This window comes from Peromyscus leucopus, chromosome 11 (assembly GCF_004664715.2).
Source record: "Peromyscus leucopus breed LL Stock chromosome 11, UCI_PerLeu_2.1, whole genome shotgun sequence".
Taxonomy (NCBI): Eukaryota; Metazoa; Chordata; class Mammalia; order Rodentia; family Cricetidae; genus Peromyscus; species Peromyscus leucopus.
This window is the reverse complement of record NC_051072.1, coordinates 27,455,063-27,477,544: the sequence shown is the minus strand read 5'-3', so window position 1 is coordinate 27,477,544 and position 22,482 is coordinate 27,455,063. Positions and strand designations below refer to the sequence as shown.

Sequence of the window (22,482 nt, the reverse complement as noted above, 5' to 3'; positions counted from 1 at the left end):
TTTTTCTATGTTCTTTGTCTTTAAAACTTCCAATAAGGTGCATCCGGGCCTCCCCTGTGCAAATGATTTGCACGCTTTTCCTCAGGCAGGCAGCAGCAGACTCAGTACACTCTCAATTTGAACTTTGGCCCTTAGGTCGTGCTGAGTGGTCTTTGGATCTTTACCCCATAACAAGAGGGAATTCCAACTGAGACAATGCCTTCCCCAGATAGGCCTGTGGACAAGCCTGTGGTGCATTTTCTTGAATGATGATTGATGTGCAGTACCATCCTGGGGCTAGTGATCCTGCACGCTATAAGAAAGCAGGTTTAGCAAGCCATAAAGAGCATCATTCCTCCAAGGCCTCTGCATCAGTTCCTGCCCTGACTTCCTTCAGTGATAAACTGTGGTGTGAGAGTGGAAATAAAATAACCCTTTCCTCCCCAAGTTCCTTGGGGTCTTGGTGTTTTATCTTGATGTCTTTTTCTTTTTTTTTTTAAATGAGCAATAGAAACCCTAAGACAGCCCAGAGTGGGCTAGCACTCCAATTTTCCTGCCTTTGCTTCCCTGGTGCTGAAATCACATGTGTGTATTAATATGCCCAGCAGGCGATTTCCATGTTTTTTACTGTGAGAATGAGGATCTTCAATTTATAACAAAGAGCACTGGAGACTGAATAGTAAAAGTCACGCAGTTTATTTTACAATCTTGCATGGTCTGGTAGCAACCAAGACAAAAGGAGGTGTGGACAGACAAATTGAGCTCAAGGAACAGTTTGTATAGCACTGAATAAAGGTCCCTCCTTCCTCTACTGCTTGGGCTGAGTATTGGGGGCGGGGTATGTATAATCCCACAGGTCATCCACCACTGACATTTGTCTATTTCTCAGCCCACAAAATGTGTGGGTTATTTTTACATATTTTATGTCCTATTTATTTAAGGCTTTTCAGGAGCATGAACTTTATGTCTGAAAGTCATCAGGCAAGCTTGACTCTGAGTCATTTTCTTGCCTAAACTTCTGAGTTAGGGAGAGGGTGTCGAGACTAGCAAGTGCCAGTGCACGGATGAGGCTTCCTCTTCATCTGTAGGTTGGTATGAGCTGGCTTAAGGCATTTTTTTTTTTATTTTTTTTTTTTACATTTATCATTCTAAAAGACAGAATTCACAAGTAAAATTAAACATTCACATATATTGTCCTCCATTTCTTTTGCATCTTTGCAATGACCATTAGAGAGAAATACAACATTATTTAACACATGTACAAACACACTTTTGTGATATTAGACTATTTTCAGACTATTATTAATTCATTTCAAAAGCTTAGTTGCCATCCATTGATCAACACGATTTTTCTTCTTTGAAACCTTGGAAGCAATTTTTTTGACCTAGCTGACTCCTTGGCACTATTTTACTATTTAAAATAAGGTTTATAGGACAGGTAAGATAGCTCTGCAGGTAAAAGCACTTGCTACACATAAACGTGGAAAGAAAGAATGGAATTCATAAAGTTATCCGCTGACCTCTACATATATGCTGTGGCGCGCACGTGCACACACACACACACACACACACACACACACACACACACACACACACTGTAATGAATAAAATTAAATTTTTAAATTAAAAAATAGTCAAATTAAAAAACTGAGATGTTTAGTCCAATTTATAGTCTTACTTTATTTCTAAACGAGGTAAAATTTCACATCTACCTTAAGGCAGCTTGTTTTTGGTTTTTGAGACTTGGTCTCACTATGTGCTGCTGGCTTGAACCTCGATCCCCTTCCTCAATCTCCTAAGTGTTAAGGTCAAGGTGTGTACCAGCATGTTCAGCTAATGTAGCCTTTTATCAGTATTTGGTATCACTTAAAAACTTAGAGAAGCTCCAGCTAAATATCTGGATTGAATTTATTCTTTTTATTTAACACTGCTAACTAGCAGACGTTATCCAAATGTTCAGAAGAATGAATTTATGAAAATTTTAATTCCTCTGAACCATACATCCTCTCAAACATTACTTACACTCTTTGTAAATTTATCTTAATCTTTTCAACTTAACTCTAAAATTAAAAACTCACTAACACATTTCTGATTTCAAATAATTAAACTAAAAATATAATATCAGAAACCTCTGAGCTAAATTTTCTTAGCTATTGTATACAAAATATGAAACATACGTAAATCAGTCCCAATTTACATGTAATATTATGTGTTTTGTTGAACACTCATTATTTCTATGTGTAAGGACCAAGTGAGATAGTCTTATCAGGTATGAAAATTGGGGTTATTACCACAAGCAAGGTGATTTAACTTGTACAATAGCGCAGGGTCTCTGCTCAGTGGCTGGTCATAAACTGAAGCAGTTTTTCTTCAACACTGAGATAATTTGAGCTCCATATTTTTATCACTTTACATTACACTGTAACTCCATTCTTCATACATGTAGCTATCCCACAAACTCCCCTGGGGTCAAACCACACCTTACCTAGTAAGAAATGTTGGATTCAATTAATTTATGTATCCTTAGGTCCTATTCTTTTTCCATCTTGCAATTATTATTTGATAGTTTCATACATATATACAATAATCATGTCCATCCCCAGCTCTTCCCTAACTCCGCTTGGCCTGACACCCACCCCCTCCTTCCTGTTTAGTTTTGGGTTTTGTTCTGTTTTTGGTAACCCACCAAGTCTAATTAATGATGCCTTCTGGAATTCTGACTGATCTTGTTGGCTTGATGTTAGGTCCTATGTAGCTGAAGTTTTCTCCAGTCTTTCTCACTCACCAGTCCTGCAGCTGCTCAGATCCAACCAAGTAAACACACAGAGACTTATATTACTTACAAACTGTATGGCCCTGGCAGGCTTCTTGTTATCTAATTCTTATATCTTAAATTAACCCATTTTTCTATTAATCTATAAGTTGCCATGTGGCTTGTGGCTTACTGGTACCTTAACATCTTTTCATGGCAGCGGCTGGCAGTGTCTTTCTGCCTCAGCCTTCCACTTCCCAGAATTCTCTTCTCTGCTTGTCCTGCCTATACTTCCTGCCTGGCTACTGGCCAATCAGCATTTTATTTATACAAAGCAATATCCACAGCAGTCCTGCTCCCTCTCTTTTGTTTTGGGGGTGGGGTTCAAGACAGGGTTTCTCTATGCAATAGTTTTTGTGCCTGTCCTGGATTTTGCTCTTTAGACCAGGCTGGCCTTGAACTCACAGAGATCCACCTGGCTCTGCCTACCGAGTGCTGGGATTAAAGGTGTGTGGCACTGCCACCCGCCTCTCTCTCTCTCTCTTTTTCAGACAGGATCTCATTATGTACTCTGACTGATCTAGAACTTTGTTTGTTTGTTTGTTTTGTTTTTTCAAGACAGGATTTCTCTGTGTAGTTTTGTGCCTTTCCTGGAACTCAATCTGTAGCCCAGGCTGGCCTTGAACTCACAGAGATCCACCTGGCTCTGCCTCCCAAGTGCTGATATTAAAGGCATGTGCCACCAGCGCCCAGCTGATCTAGAACTTTCTATGTTGTTATGTAGTTAGCCTCAGAGATCTGATTGCTTCTGCCTCAAGAGTGCTAGGATTACAAGTGTGTGCCACCTTGCCCAATCAGATCCTACTCTTAACTACTTTCACATTTTCCACATTTAGATACTTCACTATGCACTTAGACTTGGCATAATTTTTTTCTGTTTTGCTCATTTTATCAGTCTTTCACCAAAACTCTTCTTCAGACTGTTATATGAGAGGAACAGAATACGTAAAGAACATACCTCATGGGTCTCTGGGGTATGTTCTTTAACGTTTCCCTGCTCTTGGGTAGTAGGCCTTGGCCTGGGAAGGTTTGGTCTGCGATGATGAATGTTGAGTAGATTTAGGCTTAGATTGGGACTGATGGGGTCTATGTGGCGTGAACTGAGTAGATCTGGATGAGGAGGGCTTTGCTTGGGAGGGCTGGGGATGAGTGGGTTTAGCTTGGGAAGGTTGGGGATGAGTGGGTTTAGTTTGGGAAGGTTGGGGATGAGGATGTTTAGCTTGGGAGGGTTGGGGATGAGTGGGTTTTGCTTGGGAGGGTTGGGGATGAGTGGGTTTTGCTTGGGAGGGTTGGGATGAGGGGGTTAGCTGGGAGGGTGGGGATGAGTGGGTTTTGCTTGGGAGGGTTGGGGATGAGGGGGTTTAGCTGGAGGGTTGGGAATGTGGGGGGTTAGCCTGGGAGGGCTGGGGATGAGTGGGTTTAGCCTGGGAAGGCTGGAGATGAAGGGTTTTTTTCTGAGAAGGTTGAATGGGCTCAAAGTGTTTGGCCTGGAACTGGGGTTGATGGGAGTTGAACTGGGAAGTAGATGAAAGTTTACTCCCAGATGTGGATTGAGACCCTGGCTGGAAAGCTGGCTCTGAAGGCCTTCCCTTTATTACTCGTTGAGATCCTTGGTGAGAAACAGGTATTTTTCGTTCTTGACTGGCTCCTTCTGGCTGACAGGATGGAGGGTGAGGATACTTAATATGAGATGTTGTCCTCATAGATGTTCCAGTTGCTTCAGTCAGCTGCATCCCCTGGGCACAGGCTTTCACAGGCTGTGGCTTCCCGGCTGCTTTTGTTGCTTGTGGACCTGGAGAATGTGAGTGACCTACATGAGAGGCCACTGTCCCAGACCTTGGAAAAGTTCTTGCTTCCTGTAGGCTCTCAGGATGGGTCCGTACATGAGAAGTCTGTCTTTGTGACCTCCCAAATTTTCCACTCAAATGATACCCCCGAGGAGTCCCTGAATATTTCATGAATCCTTCCCCTGAATAAAATGTCCAGGGTTGGAAGTACTGAATACCAAAGCTTTTACCTCTGCTGTGAACCCTTGTGTTCTGATGGGGCCAACAACAGAACCACTTAGCTCTCTGTTGTGACCCAAAGCGGGAGCTCGGAACCCAGGGGCCTTTCAAGGAAGCATGGTAAAAATTACTTCCAAGCGTAGTAGGCAGGGGCCACGGGTCTACTGGATGAGGCATGAATACTGGAGTCTGCTGCAGATTCCGAGCATTCTGGCTGTTCTCACATTGGGCCCCGGGCTCTGTGATTAGTACCTGGGCTCGGCTTTCAGATGGGCTTTTTGTCTGATGTGTTTGTTGGTTCTCACCTTCAGCTGTTCTGGGGGAAACATGAGTATCTCGGGTAATTTCCAAGTCTTGGTCCACCTGAATCCCCAACTCCCTGGCCAGGGAGGCCATATCTTCTAGGGACACACATCTGAGTGAAGAGGACATTACTTCCTGGAGGGCAGCCCGAAGGGCCTCCATTGTCTTCCTTCTATCCCCAGCTTCCTCCACTTCCCCAAACAGCAGCTGTGACGGCTTCAGACTCAGGATCCTCTGGAACATCTGAGCCTCCTCACTCTCCTTGGCCTGGGGACCGAGGACAAAGTAGCATCTCTCAATGGCATCTTCTCCTAAAAACATGAGCAGGTCCCACTCCCTCTCCCCAAGGTAGTCAGTGAAGAAGAACACGGCCGAGGAAACCTCCACCAGAAAACCAAACTGCGTCCAAAAGCTTTCCAGATCCCCACGGAGGTTGGCCACAGCCACGGGCTTTTGGAAAACATGAGGACATTCCTTTAGCTCCTTGTTGTCAGGGAAACACCACGTGACCTCCACCAGGCCGCCAGAAATTTGCGGAGGAAGCACAAGAAAAGACAGATCCTGATGGACAAAGATTTTGTGTGGTTTCTGTTGGGGGGAGCTGAGCAGCGCGTTGAGGATGCTGGACTTGGAGAAGCTACAGGGTCCGAGTCGCACGAAAGAGATGACAGGCACCTTCATGAGACTCAGAAATGCTTCTGTTTCCCTGGGGGTCCTCCCGAGGGCTGCATCGGGTGCCGCACTAAGTCTTTCATGGCCCCCAGCATTAAGATGCTCTTGTTGTTTTCCGCATCTGGCAACAGCAGGGGGAGAGCGAACCGGCATTGGTACATGTTTGACATGACTTCGCGTTGCAAAGAGCTGTGCGAACAAAGCATGCAGGCACAAAGGACATCAAGGGGATGGATAGTTTGTATGTCTTCAATTGCTAAATTCTCTACTTCAGTCAGCAATTCCTCTTCGCTCTCTTCATCCACCATCTTGTGCCGAAGGATAAAATCCCTGGCTGTCAAGTCTAATGCCTGAACTTTCATCAGGAAATTCCAAGCTAAGTCTCCTGGAGTCTTGGGTGTCCACTCACTTCCTCGATCCATGGAAAACTGCTTCACAAAATCAGGGAGAAGCTTCCTGCTTCTATCCATGTTCAAACAGGACAGGACATGTTGAAATACTCTTTTTCTTTCTGTGAAGCAGAGAGTAGTCATTATTGCCTTGTTCAGAATCCCTTTCCTTCCCTGAAGAGTATGGAATTGACAATTTCACTGCCACGCTTTGAAACCATACAAAATGAAAGTCTCGTTTGGTCTCCCTTCCTGCCCTGTTTTCCTTCTGAGAGGCATGCATACTAATCTGGCATTGTATGTGTCTCCGTCTGTTTTCTGTTGCTGTAATAAAGACAGTGACCAAAAGCACCTTGGAGGGGAAAGGGGTTTTCAGGTTACATGTCCCAATCACAGTCTATCATAAAAAGAACTTCAAGACATGAATTCAAGGCAGGAATTGAAGCAAGGTCATAGAGGACTTACAAGCTTGCTTTCCATGGCTTGTTCAGCCTGCTTTCTTTCTTTCTTTTCTTTCTTTCTTTCTTTCTTTCTTTCTTTCTTTTCTTTTCTTTTTTTAATTAATTTATTTATTTATGTATGCCTGCAGGCCAGAAGAGGGCACCAGATCTCATTACAGATGGTTGTGAGCCACCATGCAGATGCTGGGAATTGAACTCAGGACCTCTGGAAAAGCAGCCAGTGCTCTTAACCACTGGGCCATCTCTCCGGCCCTCCGCCTGCTTTCTTACACAACTCAAGACCACCTGTCTCAGGGTGGCACTGCCCAGAGTGGGCTGAACTCTCACACATCACTCATTAATCAAGAAAATGCCCCCCAAAATATGACTACTGACAAATTTTATGGGGGCGTTTTCTCAGTGGGAAAAGGTGTGTTATAGCTCTGAAGAGAAAGGTTTCCCCAGTACAAGTGATGCAGCTGAGGGGATAAAAGTGTTACAGCTCTAAGGGGAACCAGTTTCCTCCATGCAAGTGTTGCAGCTCTGAAGGGAAAAATATCCTGACAGTTGGGAGCCAAGGAGTACCACAAAGTTACACCACACAACAAACCTTTATTGGGATTTATTGGGAAAGACACAGAGGGTGGCTGCCTCTGCTCTGTGAGAAGCTGCCGAGAACTGAGTGGGAGGCAGGCTTATATAGGGTCTCTTGGGGGTGGAGTTTTCCACGGTGGAGATTTCCACGGTGGGGATTGGTGGGATTTTGAGCTCAGGGATTGGTGGGTTTTTTGAGACTGAGGATTGGTGTGTTTTTCAAAACCCAGAAGTGAGCTCTTTCAACTTTTTACCCTACACATAATAGTAAGCTTGACAACTCGAGTTTCATCCACTGGGCTCACATAATAGGAGGTAAGAACCAACTCCCACAGGCTGTACTCTGACCTATACACGCATGCCATGCACACAAAATAAAATATAACTAAACAGTTTCTCAGAACTTACATACTGGGTATTCCTCCTTTGGAACCCCTTATATTCTTGGGCATTTTCTTCACTTTCCCTCAATAAGTCTATCTTTGTTCTGCTTTAAAGGAAAAATACATGCTGTCTCTATTTTTCCTTATCTCCCATTTCTACAGTACTTTTCTAGATACTAGAAATAGCACTTGTAGAGGAAAAATCAAAGCAGGTTTTACTCTTGACAGATGGCAAGCTAGGACATGATGTTTCATCTATTTTGTTTTTTTGGTACAAAGAGTTTGGTGCAGGTGTGTGAGACAGGGTTTCACAGGTAGCCCAGGATGGCTTTGATCATCCTGTCTCTACCTCCCAAATGCAGGGATTTAGAGACATGTAGCACCATGCCCTACATAATGTAAGGTATAAGACTTGCTCTTGGGGTACCGCTTAGTTGGTACAATGCTCATCTAGAGATTATGAAGCCATCCATGTCTTTCATCCACAGGCACTGAAAAATAAAAAATAAAAAAACAACCAAACAAAAAAAAATAGGAGTGATAGAATAGGCCTATAATCCCAGTACTTGGGAGGTAGAAGCAGAAGTATCTGAAGTTCAAAGTCATTCTTGGCTACTTAGTAAGTTTGAGGAAAGCCTGAGATACACAAGACCTTGTCTCAAAAGAAAAGGCTCTTGAGCTACATTTTTGGAAGAGCTGACTCCTGTTCTACGGAGTCTCTTCTATATTTTTACTCTCAGATCAAAAACTTTTGTACTTTTAGTACAAAACTTTTAGTGTTGTGTGTGTGTGTGTGTGTGTGTGTGTGCCTTACAGTCAAAGGACAACAATCAAGAGTTGGTTCACTACTCTACTTTCATTTTTTAACAAATCTATACTTCCAGTACTCAAAAAAAAGTTTGCACACGTAAATATCTCTTCGTCAGGATAGTGATCTATGGACTGGATCCAGACATCCTGAGACCTTAACTATGCTCCATAAGTTCCTCTACTGATGATCTCCACTTCAATGGTTAAAACTAAAAATTGCAAAACCCAATTTCTTTCTGGTTATGAAGCCACTAAAATGAAGGTGCTTTAATCGAAAAAACAGAAAGCAATGTCTAAAGTCAATGGCCAGTGGCTGGGGATGTAGATTAGGGGTAATGTTTTGTTTGTGCTCTAACAAAGTTTGCCTGAAGATCAGAGGGTAGAGCTAGCCATTAGTTAACCATAGAGGTCTGGAAGTCTGTACAGACGACAGCAAGTGATATGACTCGGCGGAGAGAGGAATATAAGACAAGTGGAGAGAGGAAGTTGGCCCTTTTTCAGTCTTGTGGAGATAAGAGGTGATTTGGCTGCTCCTTACTTCTCTGATCTTTCAGCATTTACCCCATATCTGACTCCAGGTTTTTGGGTTTGTTTTTTTTTAAGATTTATTTATTTATTATGTATACGGAAGAGGGTGCCAGATCTCATTACAGATGGTTGTGAGCCATCATGTGGGTGCTGGGAATTGAACTCAGGACCTCTGGAAGAGCAGTCAGTGCTCTTAACCTCTGAGCCATCTCTCCAGGCCCTGACTCCAGCTTTTTATTATTAAGACCAATTAGAATTCGCGATACAGATTAGGTGGTAGGATGCTTGACTGGCATGCACAGGGGTTCCATCTCTAGCACCAAAGAAAACCATGTGTGGTGGATCATGCCTGTAATCCTACAGTTTTAGAGGTGGAGGCAGGGGGAATCAGAAACTCAAAGTAATCCTCAGGTACATGATAACTACCCTGGACATCAGAAGACTCTGTGTTATGGATGTGAAGTCCACTACACAGGAAGGTGTTTATGCCTAGTACTATGGACTTGGACAAAATAAATGGTTTGAGTATTCACAGATTTTGCTAGCCAGAGGAGGTCCTCAAACCTATTTCCCTCGGACACTGTATCTTTCTCCTGCAAAGTCTCCCACTTCACCAGACCTGGGAACTCCATGCTCAATATCCCTCCCTGGAGAAAATCCATGTTAGAGAAACGCCGTATTTCCGATTAATTGATTAGCTGTATCGCCTCCTCTGCAGTACGTCACGGCACCTGCTTGGTCTATTGAGAAGCTAATTAATTACACACACCGTCTCCATACCTTCAGTGCTTTTCTCCTCCTCTTCCAATGAAATGCTGTTTTCTGAACTTTCACAACTACTTTCTTCATTAGAAAACTCCACGGTTTCTTCATACTCACGGTCCTCTTCATCATATGCAAAGCACTGCAGGTCATCGGAGGCCCCTTCCTCCACAATGACCTCGACATCTCCGGGGTACCCTACAGACTCTGGATACTCCCCTTCTGCTAAGTACAGAGAATCGTCTGGCTCCTCGTATCTTTCTCCGTCACTTAAGTATGTGATACTCGTTGGATCTTCGTATTCAACTCTTCCAACCGAATGCGACGCCAGGACTTGTGATGCGCCACGCCCCTCCTCCTTCTCCCTGAAGGATCTTGAAGTTTCTCTCTCTTTACTTTCCTTGTACCTGAAAAACTCAGGCGTCTCCCAATCGACACATTCTTTCTCTTCAGAGAGCACTGAAATCTCGTCATTCCCCGGGGTTTTCCTCCCAAGGGAAAAGGGGTCTGCGGGATCCCTGCTCACCTCCGCAGACCTGGACGCATCAGTCCCCTGGTGTGGGACTTCTGAAAAGAAAGGATTCCATTATTGCCTCTGTTTTTCCAAAGGAAGAATTTTAAATTAACTTGAGTCTCATGTCCTCAAAGCATCACTCGTTCATTTTATTTCTTTTTCCCTTCCTTTCTTTCAGACAAAAGTTGTCTATGTTGCCTGGGCTGGCCCAAACACTTGAGCTGAAATATGTTCATTCCTCAGCTTCCCCAACTAGCTGAGGCTACAGGAATACAGTCTCCTTTATTTCAGTAGAAGACCGAATGCCTATGGTGCCTAATCTAATAACCAGTTGATTATCAGAGAAAAATCAAATCAACTGTTGCCTCTGAGAGCAGGTTCACATGGTAAATAAGTAAAAAGAAATGTATTTGTTATGAATTAGTTATATTAATCCATATTAATGTGATTAATTAATAATTGTATTAATTATACACTTAATGTGACCCACACTCAGATTTCTTTGGGCCACTGCTAAGGAAATCCCAGTAACTCCTAATGAATGAGCTGATTACTGTACTGGAATAGTGTATTCTAGAAATAGTGAAAGCTATTTTTCCAGGCATATGAGGCTTGTGAAGGTTAGTCTTAGTTGTCAACACAACTTAGAATCACCGGGGAAGCCGGGCGGTGGTGGCTCACGCCTTTAATCCCAGCACTCGGGGAGGCAGAGGCAGCGGATCTCTGTGAGTTCAAGGCCAATCTGGTCTACAAAGCGAGTTCCAGGAAAGGCGCAAAGCTACACAGAGAAACCCTGTTTCGGACCCGTCCCCCCCCCCCCCAAAAAAGGGTTGGGGATTTAGCTCAGTGGTAGAGCACTTGCCTAGCAAGCGCAAGGCCCTGGGTTCCGTCCTCAGCTCCAGGGAAAAAAAAAAAAAAAAGAGTCACCAGGGAAGAGAATCTCAAGTGAGGAGTTTTCTACACTGGGTTGGCCTTTGGGCGTGGCTATGGAGGATTGTTTTAAATTAACTGATGCAGGTAGACCCACCCTAGCCGCTGCGGTGGTGATAATCCCTAAGCAGGGAGTCCTGAACTGTGGAAGAGTCTAGAAATAAAGCTGAGCACAAGCACGCAAATAAGCAAGTATGCACGCGTTCTTTTGTCTCTGCTCCTGACTGTTGAAATGATGGGACTAGCTCTCTCAAGCCTCTGCCTCTGCGACTTCTCCACACTATGAGCTGTAAGCTGGAATTACAAACTCAAGTAACTCCACATACATTGCTGTCGTCAGAGTACAGCAACTGGAAAGGAAACTAGAAGATTTGTCCTACACTAAGGATCATGAACATACATACACTGTTTTATTCTAAGGCCCTAGCATCTTGGGTCATTTTTTAGATCACTTAAAAAGAAGAGCCGCATCTCCCTCTAGTGGTCGTTTCATGAATTGCTAAACAATACACTGGACTAGCTTCCTCCCACACATCACTAATTATTACTATCTTTTGTAACATGTCATTTTTAAGACACTATAAATTTGTATTAGTTCCTACTAATCATAAAATTAATAGTGACATATTCTCTCTTTCTTTCTCTCTCTCTCTCTCTCTCTCTCTCTCTCTCTCTCTCTCTCTCTCTCTCTCTCTCACACACACACACACACACACACAATCATACTTTGGTTATACTCGCCCAATACTTTCCTCTCATCCTTCCTCATCCTCCAGCTACTCTTTCTAATCCCAACAGATGCTCTCTCCTGCTTTCTTATCATATATCTTTAATATGCATATATAGAAATGTAAATTCCACATATGAGAGAAAACATGTGACGTTTGTCTTTTGGCTCTGATTTAATGTAATATGATCATTATTACATGTAATAATGTAAATAGATCCGGCTCTATCTGCCTTTCCTACAAACATGATTTCATTGTTTTCTTTTGTTTATCTGTTAGCTTAATTTTGAGATAGGGTCTCACTCTGTAGCCCTGGCCAGCCTGGAACTTGCTATGTAGCCTAGGCTGGTCCTGTAATTCTTGGTCCTCCTATCTCCTGCCTCTGCAAGGATTGTAGACGTAAATTAACATGCCTCACTTTCATTCTCGTGCTGAATTATACGCCACTGTCTTTATATGGCATGTTTTCTTTATTCAGGCATCCACTGATGGACAAATAGGCTGATTCTGTAAACTGGCTATTGTGAACAGTGACTCCGTAAACAAAGGCACAGTGCTATCTATGTACACTGATTTTGATTCCTGTGGATGGATATATATTTTTATATATATATGTATATATATAGATATAGATATATAATATACTGTTTTTTTTAATCATCTAATAATATTTGTGCATACTTTTAAATAACTAGTATAGAAGACTGCGTGGCCGAATATTATTTTAAGGTGTGTTCCTTTGTTTATGCTCTGGAACATTTGTTTAATGATGCAAAGACATGTTATATTTGTTTTAATTTAATATATAAAATTCACCTGCAGTCAGGAGGCTGAGTCAGCAACTAGGTAGGAGAAACCAGGTGGAGAAGGCTTTTAAGTGGGGCCGGGAGAAGGGCGCCCGGCTTTTTGGGAGACACAAGCAAGGAGAGGAGGTGAACTACTTGCTATTCAGCCTCTATGAGTGAGCAGAATTCTCCCTCAACCTTTGAATCTTTTTTTTTTTTTTTTTTTTTTTTTTTTTTTTTTTTTTTTTTTTGGTTTTTTCAAGACAGGGTTTCTCTGTGTAGCTTTGCACCTTTCCTGGGACTCACTTGGTAGCCCAGGCTGGCCTCGAACTCACAGAGATCCACCTGGCTCTGCCTCCCGAGTGCTGGGATTAAAGGCGTGCGCCACCACCGCCCGGCTACAACCTTTGAATCTTGAGTTCTTTAGAGTGACAGGAATTTAGATAAGTTCCCTTCCTAATTTTGAAAGAGTCGGTGGCTGAGAGAACAAAAATCCCTCAGGCTGTGGCCCTTGAGGCCAAACTGCTACTGGTAGCAGCATGTGGGGACCCACAGAGGCTCCCTACTAAGACCTTACTCAAGAACAGAGAATCTGAGCTTGCTTTACCCAGCAGGGCTGCATAATGGGATGATTTGGCCATGGGTGTGGTTACCAGGTGTTTGGAAGGAGCTACACTTTGATTTTGAAAGGGGGAAGTCTTTTGCCTCTCCCCTTGGCAGTATATAAAAAGCCCATTAGAGCTGGGCCGGGGTGGCGCACACCTTTAACCCCAGCACTTGGGAGGCAGAACCAGGAGGGTCTCTGTGAGTTTGAGGTCAGCGTGGTCTACAGCGTGAGATCCAGGACAGACACCAAAACTACACAGAGAAACCCTGTCTCAAAAAAACAAAAAAAAGCCCATTAGAATAAATCTCGAGGCAGCTGTGTATTGATCCAGGGCCCTTCCGAAGCCACCCTGTGTCTCGGTCTTTCTTGTCGTCTCTCCCTATATTCCTATCTAGTACTTTCTCGTTTCCTCTCTCTTCCCCCAAGAAGCCTTGGACAGATCGGAGCTGGATTCCCACAGCAGCGGAGTTGCAGTTGCTGAGTACGACAGCCATTGCTTAAAAGGCAGCCACAGTTATAAAGAGAACCAACAGACTGTGTGTGCAGCAAACATCCATGGGTTTCTGAGCACACTTGTTGGTGCAGGGGCACATGCCTGTGGAGCCCAGAGGTTGGAGTTGGGCTATCCTCCTCACTGGCGAGCCTAGCTGGCCAGCAAGCTCCAGAGACTCTGTCTATCTGTCTCTACTTTCCCACACTGGGAACATGGGCACATGTTACCACAGGCAGCTCTCTAGGTGCATACTGGGAATCTGAACTCTGATCTGCAAGCTCGCACAGGAAGCGTTTTACCAAGTGAGCCAATCTCCTCAGCTCTGGTAGGAAGGATTTTGACACACACAGTAAGTGTTTAAGGAAAAGAGATATGCCAACAACCATGCTATCTGATACAGCGTTTACATATAACAAAATACCATACTTAATTCCACTGTATGGGTCCCACCCAATAGCTGTGTTAATTAAAAACAATACATATTAACATGTGGTTTTTCTTTCTGAGTCTGGATTATACACTTATTTAATATTACACTTCCCAGATCCATACATATTCCTGAAAATGTCATCATTTTATTTTTCTTGACAGCTGAATAATATTCCACAAAGAACCTCATTTTCATTATCTATTCATCTGTTGGTGGACATTTAGGCCGGTTCCATATCCCTGCTATCATAGATAGCGCAGCAATAAACACGATGTGATATAATATGGAGTCCTCTGGATATACATCCCAGGATGTGGGAGACCAGCTCCCACATTTATTTATCCCAGAGACTCTTGAGGAATGAGGAATAAGAGATGGGTAGAAATAAAGAGGGGAGAGAAACAGAAACACAGGATAGCCTCAGGTGGGTCTGGATCCTTATCCACTGGCCCAGAATTTTATTCAAAAGGGATTCTTATAACAATGCCAAGGGTCGGGGCATAAGACCTCCCCCTTGCTAGGTACAGCCAAATGTAGACCCTTCCAAACTCCTGGTACCCAGGCCTGTGGCCCAATCATCCTCTTATGAAGTCCGACTGGGTGAAGCCACTGGGAAACCTCAGTGGGCTCCAACACCAGGAGGAGACCAGCCGGGTCGTATGGCCATTCTGTTTGCAATTTTCATGTTCTCCCTTATATCCAGATTCTAGCTTATAATGTATACGTGTGTGTGTGTATATATATATACATGTATATATATGTATATAGTGTATATATACATGTATATATAGTGTATATATATACACATGTGTATATATATACAAGTGTATATATATACACTTATACCATATATATATGTATATATATATACAGGTATAAGTGTGAATATAGTATAAATTTTAAAAGAAGACCAAGAGAAGATAGCATTAGGTGACAAAGAAAAACAGAATGCAGGCAAAAGGACATGAGTCATGAAAGAAGAGATAAAGATACTTTTTATTGAAAAAATTTTGTCAACAATATTTTTTTCTGGAGGGATTAGAGTAGGGGAAAATGTGGTCAAAACTATAGTATATGAAAAAAACCCTCCTTTTTCCCATGAGTTTGAACTCCATCTTAGTTTCTTTTTTTTTTCTTTTTATGTGAATGAGTGAATAAAAATGTAATTCAAAGTGGGAGAACAGCTGGGCAGTGGTAGTGCACACCTTTAATCCCAGCACTCAGGAAGCAGGGGCAGTGAATCTCCATGACTTCGAAGCCAGCCTGGTCTACAGAGCAAGTTCCAGGACAGCCGGGGCTACACAGAGAAACTGTCTTGAAGGAAGAAAAGAAAAGAAGGAAGGAAGGAAGGAGGGAGGGAGGGAGGGAGGGAGAGAGAGAGAAAGAGAGAGAGAGAAAGAATAAAATCTTAAGTGACGTTCTGTGGCTTCAGAACAGTCACTCTAACTGTATAGAGGTTCACTGCGATGCATACATTTGGGACTGGATGACTTTTTGAGTGTCTTCCTTAAACGAGCTGTGTTTTATTTGTGACTTAGTTAGAATAAAGTGATTTTTTTTAAGAAAGAAAAAGGACCATATTTTATAGAGTATTCATTTCAAGACCTTAAGCCCTTTACCCATCAAATGGAGACACTACAGCTCTGCCAGTATTCTTACATAGAGAACAGGCAGCTGCTGGTCCCCCGGCCGGCTTATTAAAAGTGGTTCCCCTGTGCTTTCAGAGTGGCTCTCCCAAGGCCCTGCCCGAGGTCTTTGGAGATGTTAAACTTGAAGTTATTTACATGAGAAGGAAAGCCCCAGAAGGTGCCTTTCCTTTAACTGTGTGCTCTTTCCAAGTCCCTGGGGGACAACGAGCATCTGACAATGGCATCTGAAGGTCGCATCTGATGGCGACACAGATAAAGCTGGGACAGTCTGATCAGCAATTACCAGTCTCCTAAATCAATGAGCTCCATCGTTCCCTGCTTTAAAAACTACACTTCCTGTTTCACATATCAGTAAGAATCGCCTCAGGATGTCAAAGCCAAACAACGGACAACAATTCTTTTTCTTTTCTAGAAAATCTGCTTCCTCCCGCTTTCCTTCAAAATTTAAAAAAAAAAAAAAATCAACTTACGGTAATTTAAGCCCAGAACGGTGGCCGCCTCTGGAGACGCAATAGACAAACACTGGAGGAAACATCGACAGCTCTCCTCGCCCTTCTTCTGCACCACGATTAACAGCTTGCGACTTTTCTTCAGGGGATCTGGAACTTCCTCTAGCATCTCATACTCGTCCTCAGAAATCAGTCTCCGAGAGGCTAGCGTGTCCAGGATAGAATCAGGGTCTTGCTGGAGGACATGAAGCAACTTTGTTCTTTGTTTTTCTATGATTTCTGAGGAAGCCCTCTCGGTAGCCATCGCTTCCTAAAAACCAGGAAATGGAGTAAGTCATTCTGGCAAGTAAAGAGATGTAAGTTCAAAGGGGGGAGGGGGGGGGGAGAAAGAAAAGAGAGAAAGAAAAATAGAGAGGGAGAGAGAGGGCGGGGGGGGGGGCAGGGGGAGGAATTCTACTTGGCAAAGATACAATATGTCAAGAATACCTATTGTCTGAGAGGGCAGAGAGGAACAAACACAGGAGGTGAGTCAGCCCGGTGCTCTGTCCTTGATTTCCTGTTGCTGGTCCTTTATCTGCTCTCTCTCTCTCTCTCTGTTGTCTCTCTCTCTTCTGTCTTTCTCTCTGTCTCTCTCTCTCTGTGTGTGTGTGTGTGTGTGTAGTGCAGAACCCAGGTCTAAAGATGTTCCACTACTCATCCACACCCCTAACCCTCTCTACTCTTTGCTCTTTGATCACAAGACTAAGTTTCATTTTAATACTAGGCAGTGGGACACACGCCACAAATGGTTGCACACACCTCTAATCCTAGCATTTGGAAGGCAGGGGCAGGAGAATCAAAATTGTTGCAATTTCAAGGTAGCTTAGTCCACACTGTGTGTTCTAGGCGTCCAGGACCACACAGAAAGACCCTCTCTCAATAAAACAAGACAAAAGATGAAGGGAGGCTGGGGACCTGCCCCAGGAAGCTTCCCTTGAACTTCAAATTGGGCTATCCTGCCCAGGGCACTATACTGTGATGATATAAATGTAATTGATTGAGAGCAGTCTTCAATATGCAGGTAAATAATAGAGTTAGATAAAGATTTAAAATGAGTAACTTTCAATCCAGCAATCCCACCTTGGAAATTCAGGGTCTGGAGAGATGGCTTAGCAGTAAAGAACACTTGTTACTCTTATAGAAGGCCTGACTGGGGTTCAGTTCTCAGCAGTCACGAGATGTGGCTCCGAACCATCCATTAAGCTAGTTCTAAAGGATATAACTCCCTCTTCTGACCTCCATGGGCACCAGGCATACAGCACACATGGTGCACATATATACATTCAAGCAAGAACTCAAATATGTAACAAAATTAAAATAAATCTAAAAAATTTTTAAAGGAAATATTAGATACATGCCAAAAATGTACATATAAAAATTCCAAAAGTATAATAGCATAAAATAAAAAATAACCTACATTTCCATAAGTTAGGGCTCTATGAAATAAATGATAACAGTAAAATACCAAATATATATATTTGAAACAGAGTCTTTTTGAAACAGAGTTTCTCTATGTAGCAGCCTTGGATGTCCTAGAATTCACTCTGTAGACCAGGCTAGCCTTGAACTCACAGAGATTGAGTGCTGACATTAAAAGAATGTTCCACCACACCCTAGTCCACCAAAGAACTATTGAGCTGTAAGACGTCATGTGTGTGCTGGGAATTGAATCCTGGTTCCCTGGAAGGGCAGCCAGTGTTCTTAACTGCTACACTGTCTCTCCAGCTTCCTACTAGATTGTTAAAAAGGATAAAGTAGAACTTGATAAATCATAATACTCACATTATAATATTTTGGAAAATAGCAAGTTATAGATCCCATTTTTTAAAAAAAAAAAAAAGAAAAAGAAAAGAAACAAGCTGGGCATGGTATTGTACACCTTCAATCCCAGCACTGGGAGGCAGAGGCAGACAGATTTCTGTGCATTCGAGGCCAATGTGGTCTACATAGAGAGCTCCAGGATATTCAGGGCTATATACTGTGACCCTGTCTCAAAAATAAGCAGACAGAAAAAAAAAAAAAAAAAACAGTATGTAAGCTGGGCATGATGCCACATGCCTCTAACCTCAACACTAGGAAGGCAGAGACAGAGGGATCTCTGGTCGGAGGCCAGTCTGGTCTACATACCAAGTTCTAGGTCAGCCAGAGTAGTATAGTGAGATCCTGTCTCAGAAAAAAAAAAGTATGTGCATAGCATATGTATATGCACATATACATACATATAGCAAACATTTTTATAAGATAATCAAAAGATACTCCAAATTTGAATACTGGCTACTTCTGAGGAAGAGATTATGAATGGGTTTATATTTTGTACTTTAAACACTAATATACTTTAGGGCTGGAGAGATGTCTCAACAATTAAGAGCACTTATTGCTACTACGGAGGACCCGGGTTTGATTCCCAGGACCCACATAGTGGCTCACAACCAACCATAACTCCAGTTCCAGGAACTCCAGTGCCTTCTTCTGAACTCTGCTGGCAGCAGGCATGCGTGTGGTGTACATACACACATTCAGGCAAAACACTCATACACACAACATAATTTTCTATTTAAATGAATTTTTTGAGACAGGGTCTCTCTAATGAAGCCCTGGCTGTCCGGGAACTCACTGTGTAGACCAGGATGGCTTCAAACTCACAGAGATACACCTGCCTCTGCCTCCCAAATCACTTACGTCATCAAACATAGAGAAGTCAAGGTGATGAGCAAGCAGAAGCTTCACCCCTACTAACTAGTATTGACAGCACTGGAAACACTGTGCACACTACGAGAGGAGAAAGGCAATCATCACCCAGCTACATAGCCTGTGACTTACAGCAGTGACTGGCCTGAAAGACATACCGGTGTAATAGTGGCACCAATGTTATAGGAATAACCAACCTTCTGATGGGCTTAAAGGCCCACTCCAAGAGATGGTTCCAATATCTGACAATGCCTGAGTGGCCAAGAACCTGAAACCAGAGAGGTCATGGACCTAGCGGGAAAATCTACTACTATTATTCTGATAAAGGAGCATAGCAATAAAACGACTCCTAATGACATATTGCTATAGCCACAGATCAGTGCCTTGCTCAGCCCACATCACACAGCCTTCCTCGTGCAGTAGATGGGAACGAACAGAGACAGTTGGACAATGTGCAGAGAATGATGGACCTTGGAGTTCACCACCCTAAATGAATGTCTTCCTCAAACCCCTCCTATCAAGGCTCCGGGATCTATCTGGAAGAGGAGGTAGAAAGATTGCATGTACTAAACGTGGTGGATGACTCCAAGGAAACTCTTCCAGACACAACAGGACTGATGCACATATGAACTCCCAGAGGCTGCGGTGGCACATGAAAGACTTGCTCAGGTTCAAGCCAGATGGAGGTCCTAGCACTGAGAGGGAGAAGTGGACATGGGGTCCCAACCGTAACCGAAAAGTTACCTGCAAGTGATAAATGCGGGCAGAGGGAAAATCAGTTCTCACCAATGGAGCGACACTGGGTATATCAACACTTCAGAGCAGGCCCCATGCCCAGGAGGTGGCATTTTTTGATTTACCAATCTGTTTGATTTTCATGTTTGTGGGTTTTTTTTGTTTTGTTTTGTTTTGTTTTTTTTGGTGGGGATGGGGTTGCGTTTCTTGTTTATTTGTCATTTGCTTTTTTAAATAAAGAGAGAAAAAGAATATAAAGTTGAATGGGTAGGGAGATGAGGAGAATATGGGAAGAATTTGGGGGAGGGAAAAACATGATCAAATATTACCTGAAAATATTTTTCAGTAAAAAAAAACAACAACATGAATTTCATTAAAAAGGAAGTTGGGGGAACTGACCTACCACTAATTATTGGTGGTCAAAACTTGATTTTTATCAGGATCTTTAATTCAAGATTTAGGATTAACATGGTTATTTATTTATTTATTTTTGGTTTTTTGAGACAGGGTTTCTCTGTGTAGCTTTGCACCTTTCCTGGAACTCACTCTGTAGCCCAGGCTGTCCTTGAACTCACAGAGATCCACCTGCCTCTGCCTCCCAAATGCTGGGATTAAAGGTGTGCACCACCACCACCCGCTTTAACATGGTTTCTATATCTGCCAAAGAGCAAAATGGTAGAGAGTGAGCACCTAGGCCAAAAGTCTTAATTTGAAGCTGGTTATGGTGGCAGACTCCTTTAATTTCATGACTCCAAAAGCAGAGCATACAGATCTCTATGAGCTCTCAGCCAGCATGGTCTACATAGCCAGTTCCAGGCCAGCCAATGCTACAGAGACCTTGTGTCAACAAAACAAAACAGATCACTCTGTTTCAGAAACTGGCCTAACTGGATGTGGTAGCATGTGTCTACACTGCCTGCCAGCACCTGGGAGGCTGAGGCAGGAGGACCACTTGACCTCAGAAGTTTGAGACCAGCCTGGGCAACACATACCCTACCTTTTTAAAAAATTTTTTTAATGTTAGTATTTATTTGTTATGTATACAGTGTTCTGCCTGCATGTATGCCTGCAGGCCAGAAGAGGGCACCAGATCTCATTAGAGATGGTTGTGAGCCACCATGTGGTTGCTGGGAATTGAACTCAGGACCTTTGCTGGGAATTGAACTCAGGACCTCTGGAAGAGCATCCGCTGTTCTTAACCTCTGAGCCCTCTCCCCAGCCCCCATTGACCCTATCTTAAAAATGAAAAGGAAACAAGAAAAAATAGTGCTCAGCTGCTGCTGACCTACCTAAAAGTAGCTGTTGGGTAGAAACCTGGAAACTCTAATGGACTTCCTAAGCCTCTGGAGCATAAATTTCAGATTTCCAGCACACCAAAAAGAACTACCTCACATTATGGTGAAGAAAAAAATATTTCACTGTCTGATGTCTTCAGTTCTAGGTATGTCTTGGTTTACTAAAGGCACTGACATCTCCCTCAGGGGTGGGCTCCTTGGTGGTTCATCCCCATTCTACTCCTTCACAAATCTTATTTTTCAAAGCCCAGGACAGCCAGGACGGTTACACAGAGAAACCCTGTCTCAAAAAACCAAAAGGGGGAAAAAAAAAAAAAGATGATTTTTAAGTATGCAATACAACTTTGTGATCTGTAGGTACACTAGAAATCATTTCCTATAACTGAAACTTTGTTCCCATTGACTAAATCTACGGTGCTTTGTGCCACTAAATTTGTAGCAACTTGCCATACAGTCTCCCGAGACTTATTCAGTTCAACCACTTAAACGTTTGTTTTCTTTCTCTCAGGTTCGCTCTATCTCCTCCCTCCTCCACTTCCAGTCCACTACTTCGGAGTGGAAATGACCATGTATTTGCATTTCTACTCCCTACCCCTAGAAGAAACTAGTACTTAAGTATTATTTTTAACATAAAAAAAAAAAACCTTCTAATTCCTTAGTGTTCACCTTGTTCTGTGGTCAATTAGCTAAGATTTTGCATGTGATAAGACTAGTAATTCTCACATTTGTTTTAGAAAGTACGTAGATGATATGGCCGAGATTATTTCCCCTGTTCATAAATGTTTGTATATATTCCTCATGTTTTGTACTGGAAGAGGTTGCGGGCCACAGATGCATTAGCGTTTATCAAGCAAGTCTGGAGTTACTAATTTCAGAACGATCTAGAGAACCATTTTTACAGCGCAGACCTCCAAACAGTACTCAAGACTGAAGGATCCGGTTTCCTGATGGCAGCGCACTGGAAACTGTTATTTAACAAGTTCTGAGTGGGATTCCTTGTATGGGATCAAACTATCTGCCTCTGAATTACTACTGCACGAAAACAAGTCTGCCCGAGTCAGAGGCTAAGTTCCTACCCTTGCGGGGAGGAAGAGCTAGCGAGCGTCCCAATGAAGACGAACCTGGGAAGCTGGCTGGCTTTCCCGCATCGGGATCCCAGTCCCAGCGGCTCACTGCACACACGGCCAGGGGCGATGTCACGCAGAATGTGCAACTCCCCTCGAGCCCCGCGACGGGAACCCACGCCGTGGGCCCAGACTGGAATGCAAACGCTGCAGAGGACAGGGACAGAGGCAGAAGAATTTGCAAAAGCTGCAGCGGCCGGAGACAGCTCTGGACACCTCCTCCTCCTCCGGGGGAGCCTCTGGCGCTCAAGAGGGTGGAGTCGGCCGCGCTAGCCACGCCCCCTCCAGGCGCTGGCGCGCGATTGGCTCCCTGGCACCCCGCCCAACCACGCCCCTGC

The 22,482-nt window shown here is 43.4% G+C and overlaps 1 protein-coding gene across 1 annotated transcript; it reads right to left on the bottom strand.

Annotated features, from left to right (window-relative positions):
• Positions 1–3,402: 3,402 nt before the first annotated feature.
• Positions 3,403–22,457, bottom strand: Card6 (caspase recruitment domain family member 6). Its single transcript, XM_028875585.2, is given in 7 exon segments — positions 3,403–3,935; positions 3,937–4,086; positions 4,171–5,810; positions 5,813–6,283; positions 9,697–10,245; positions 16,285–16,573; positions 22,142–22,457. Coding segments are annotated over 7 exon segments (3,387 nt in total). The 5' UTR covers positions 22,169–22,457; the 3' UTR covers positions 3,403–3,674.
• Positions 22,458–22,482: the final 25 nt, after the last annotated feature.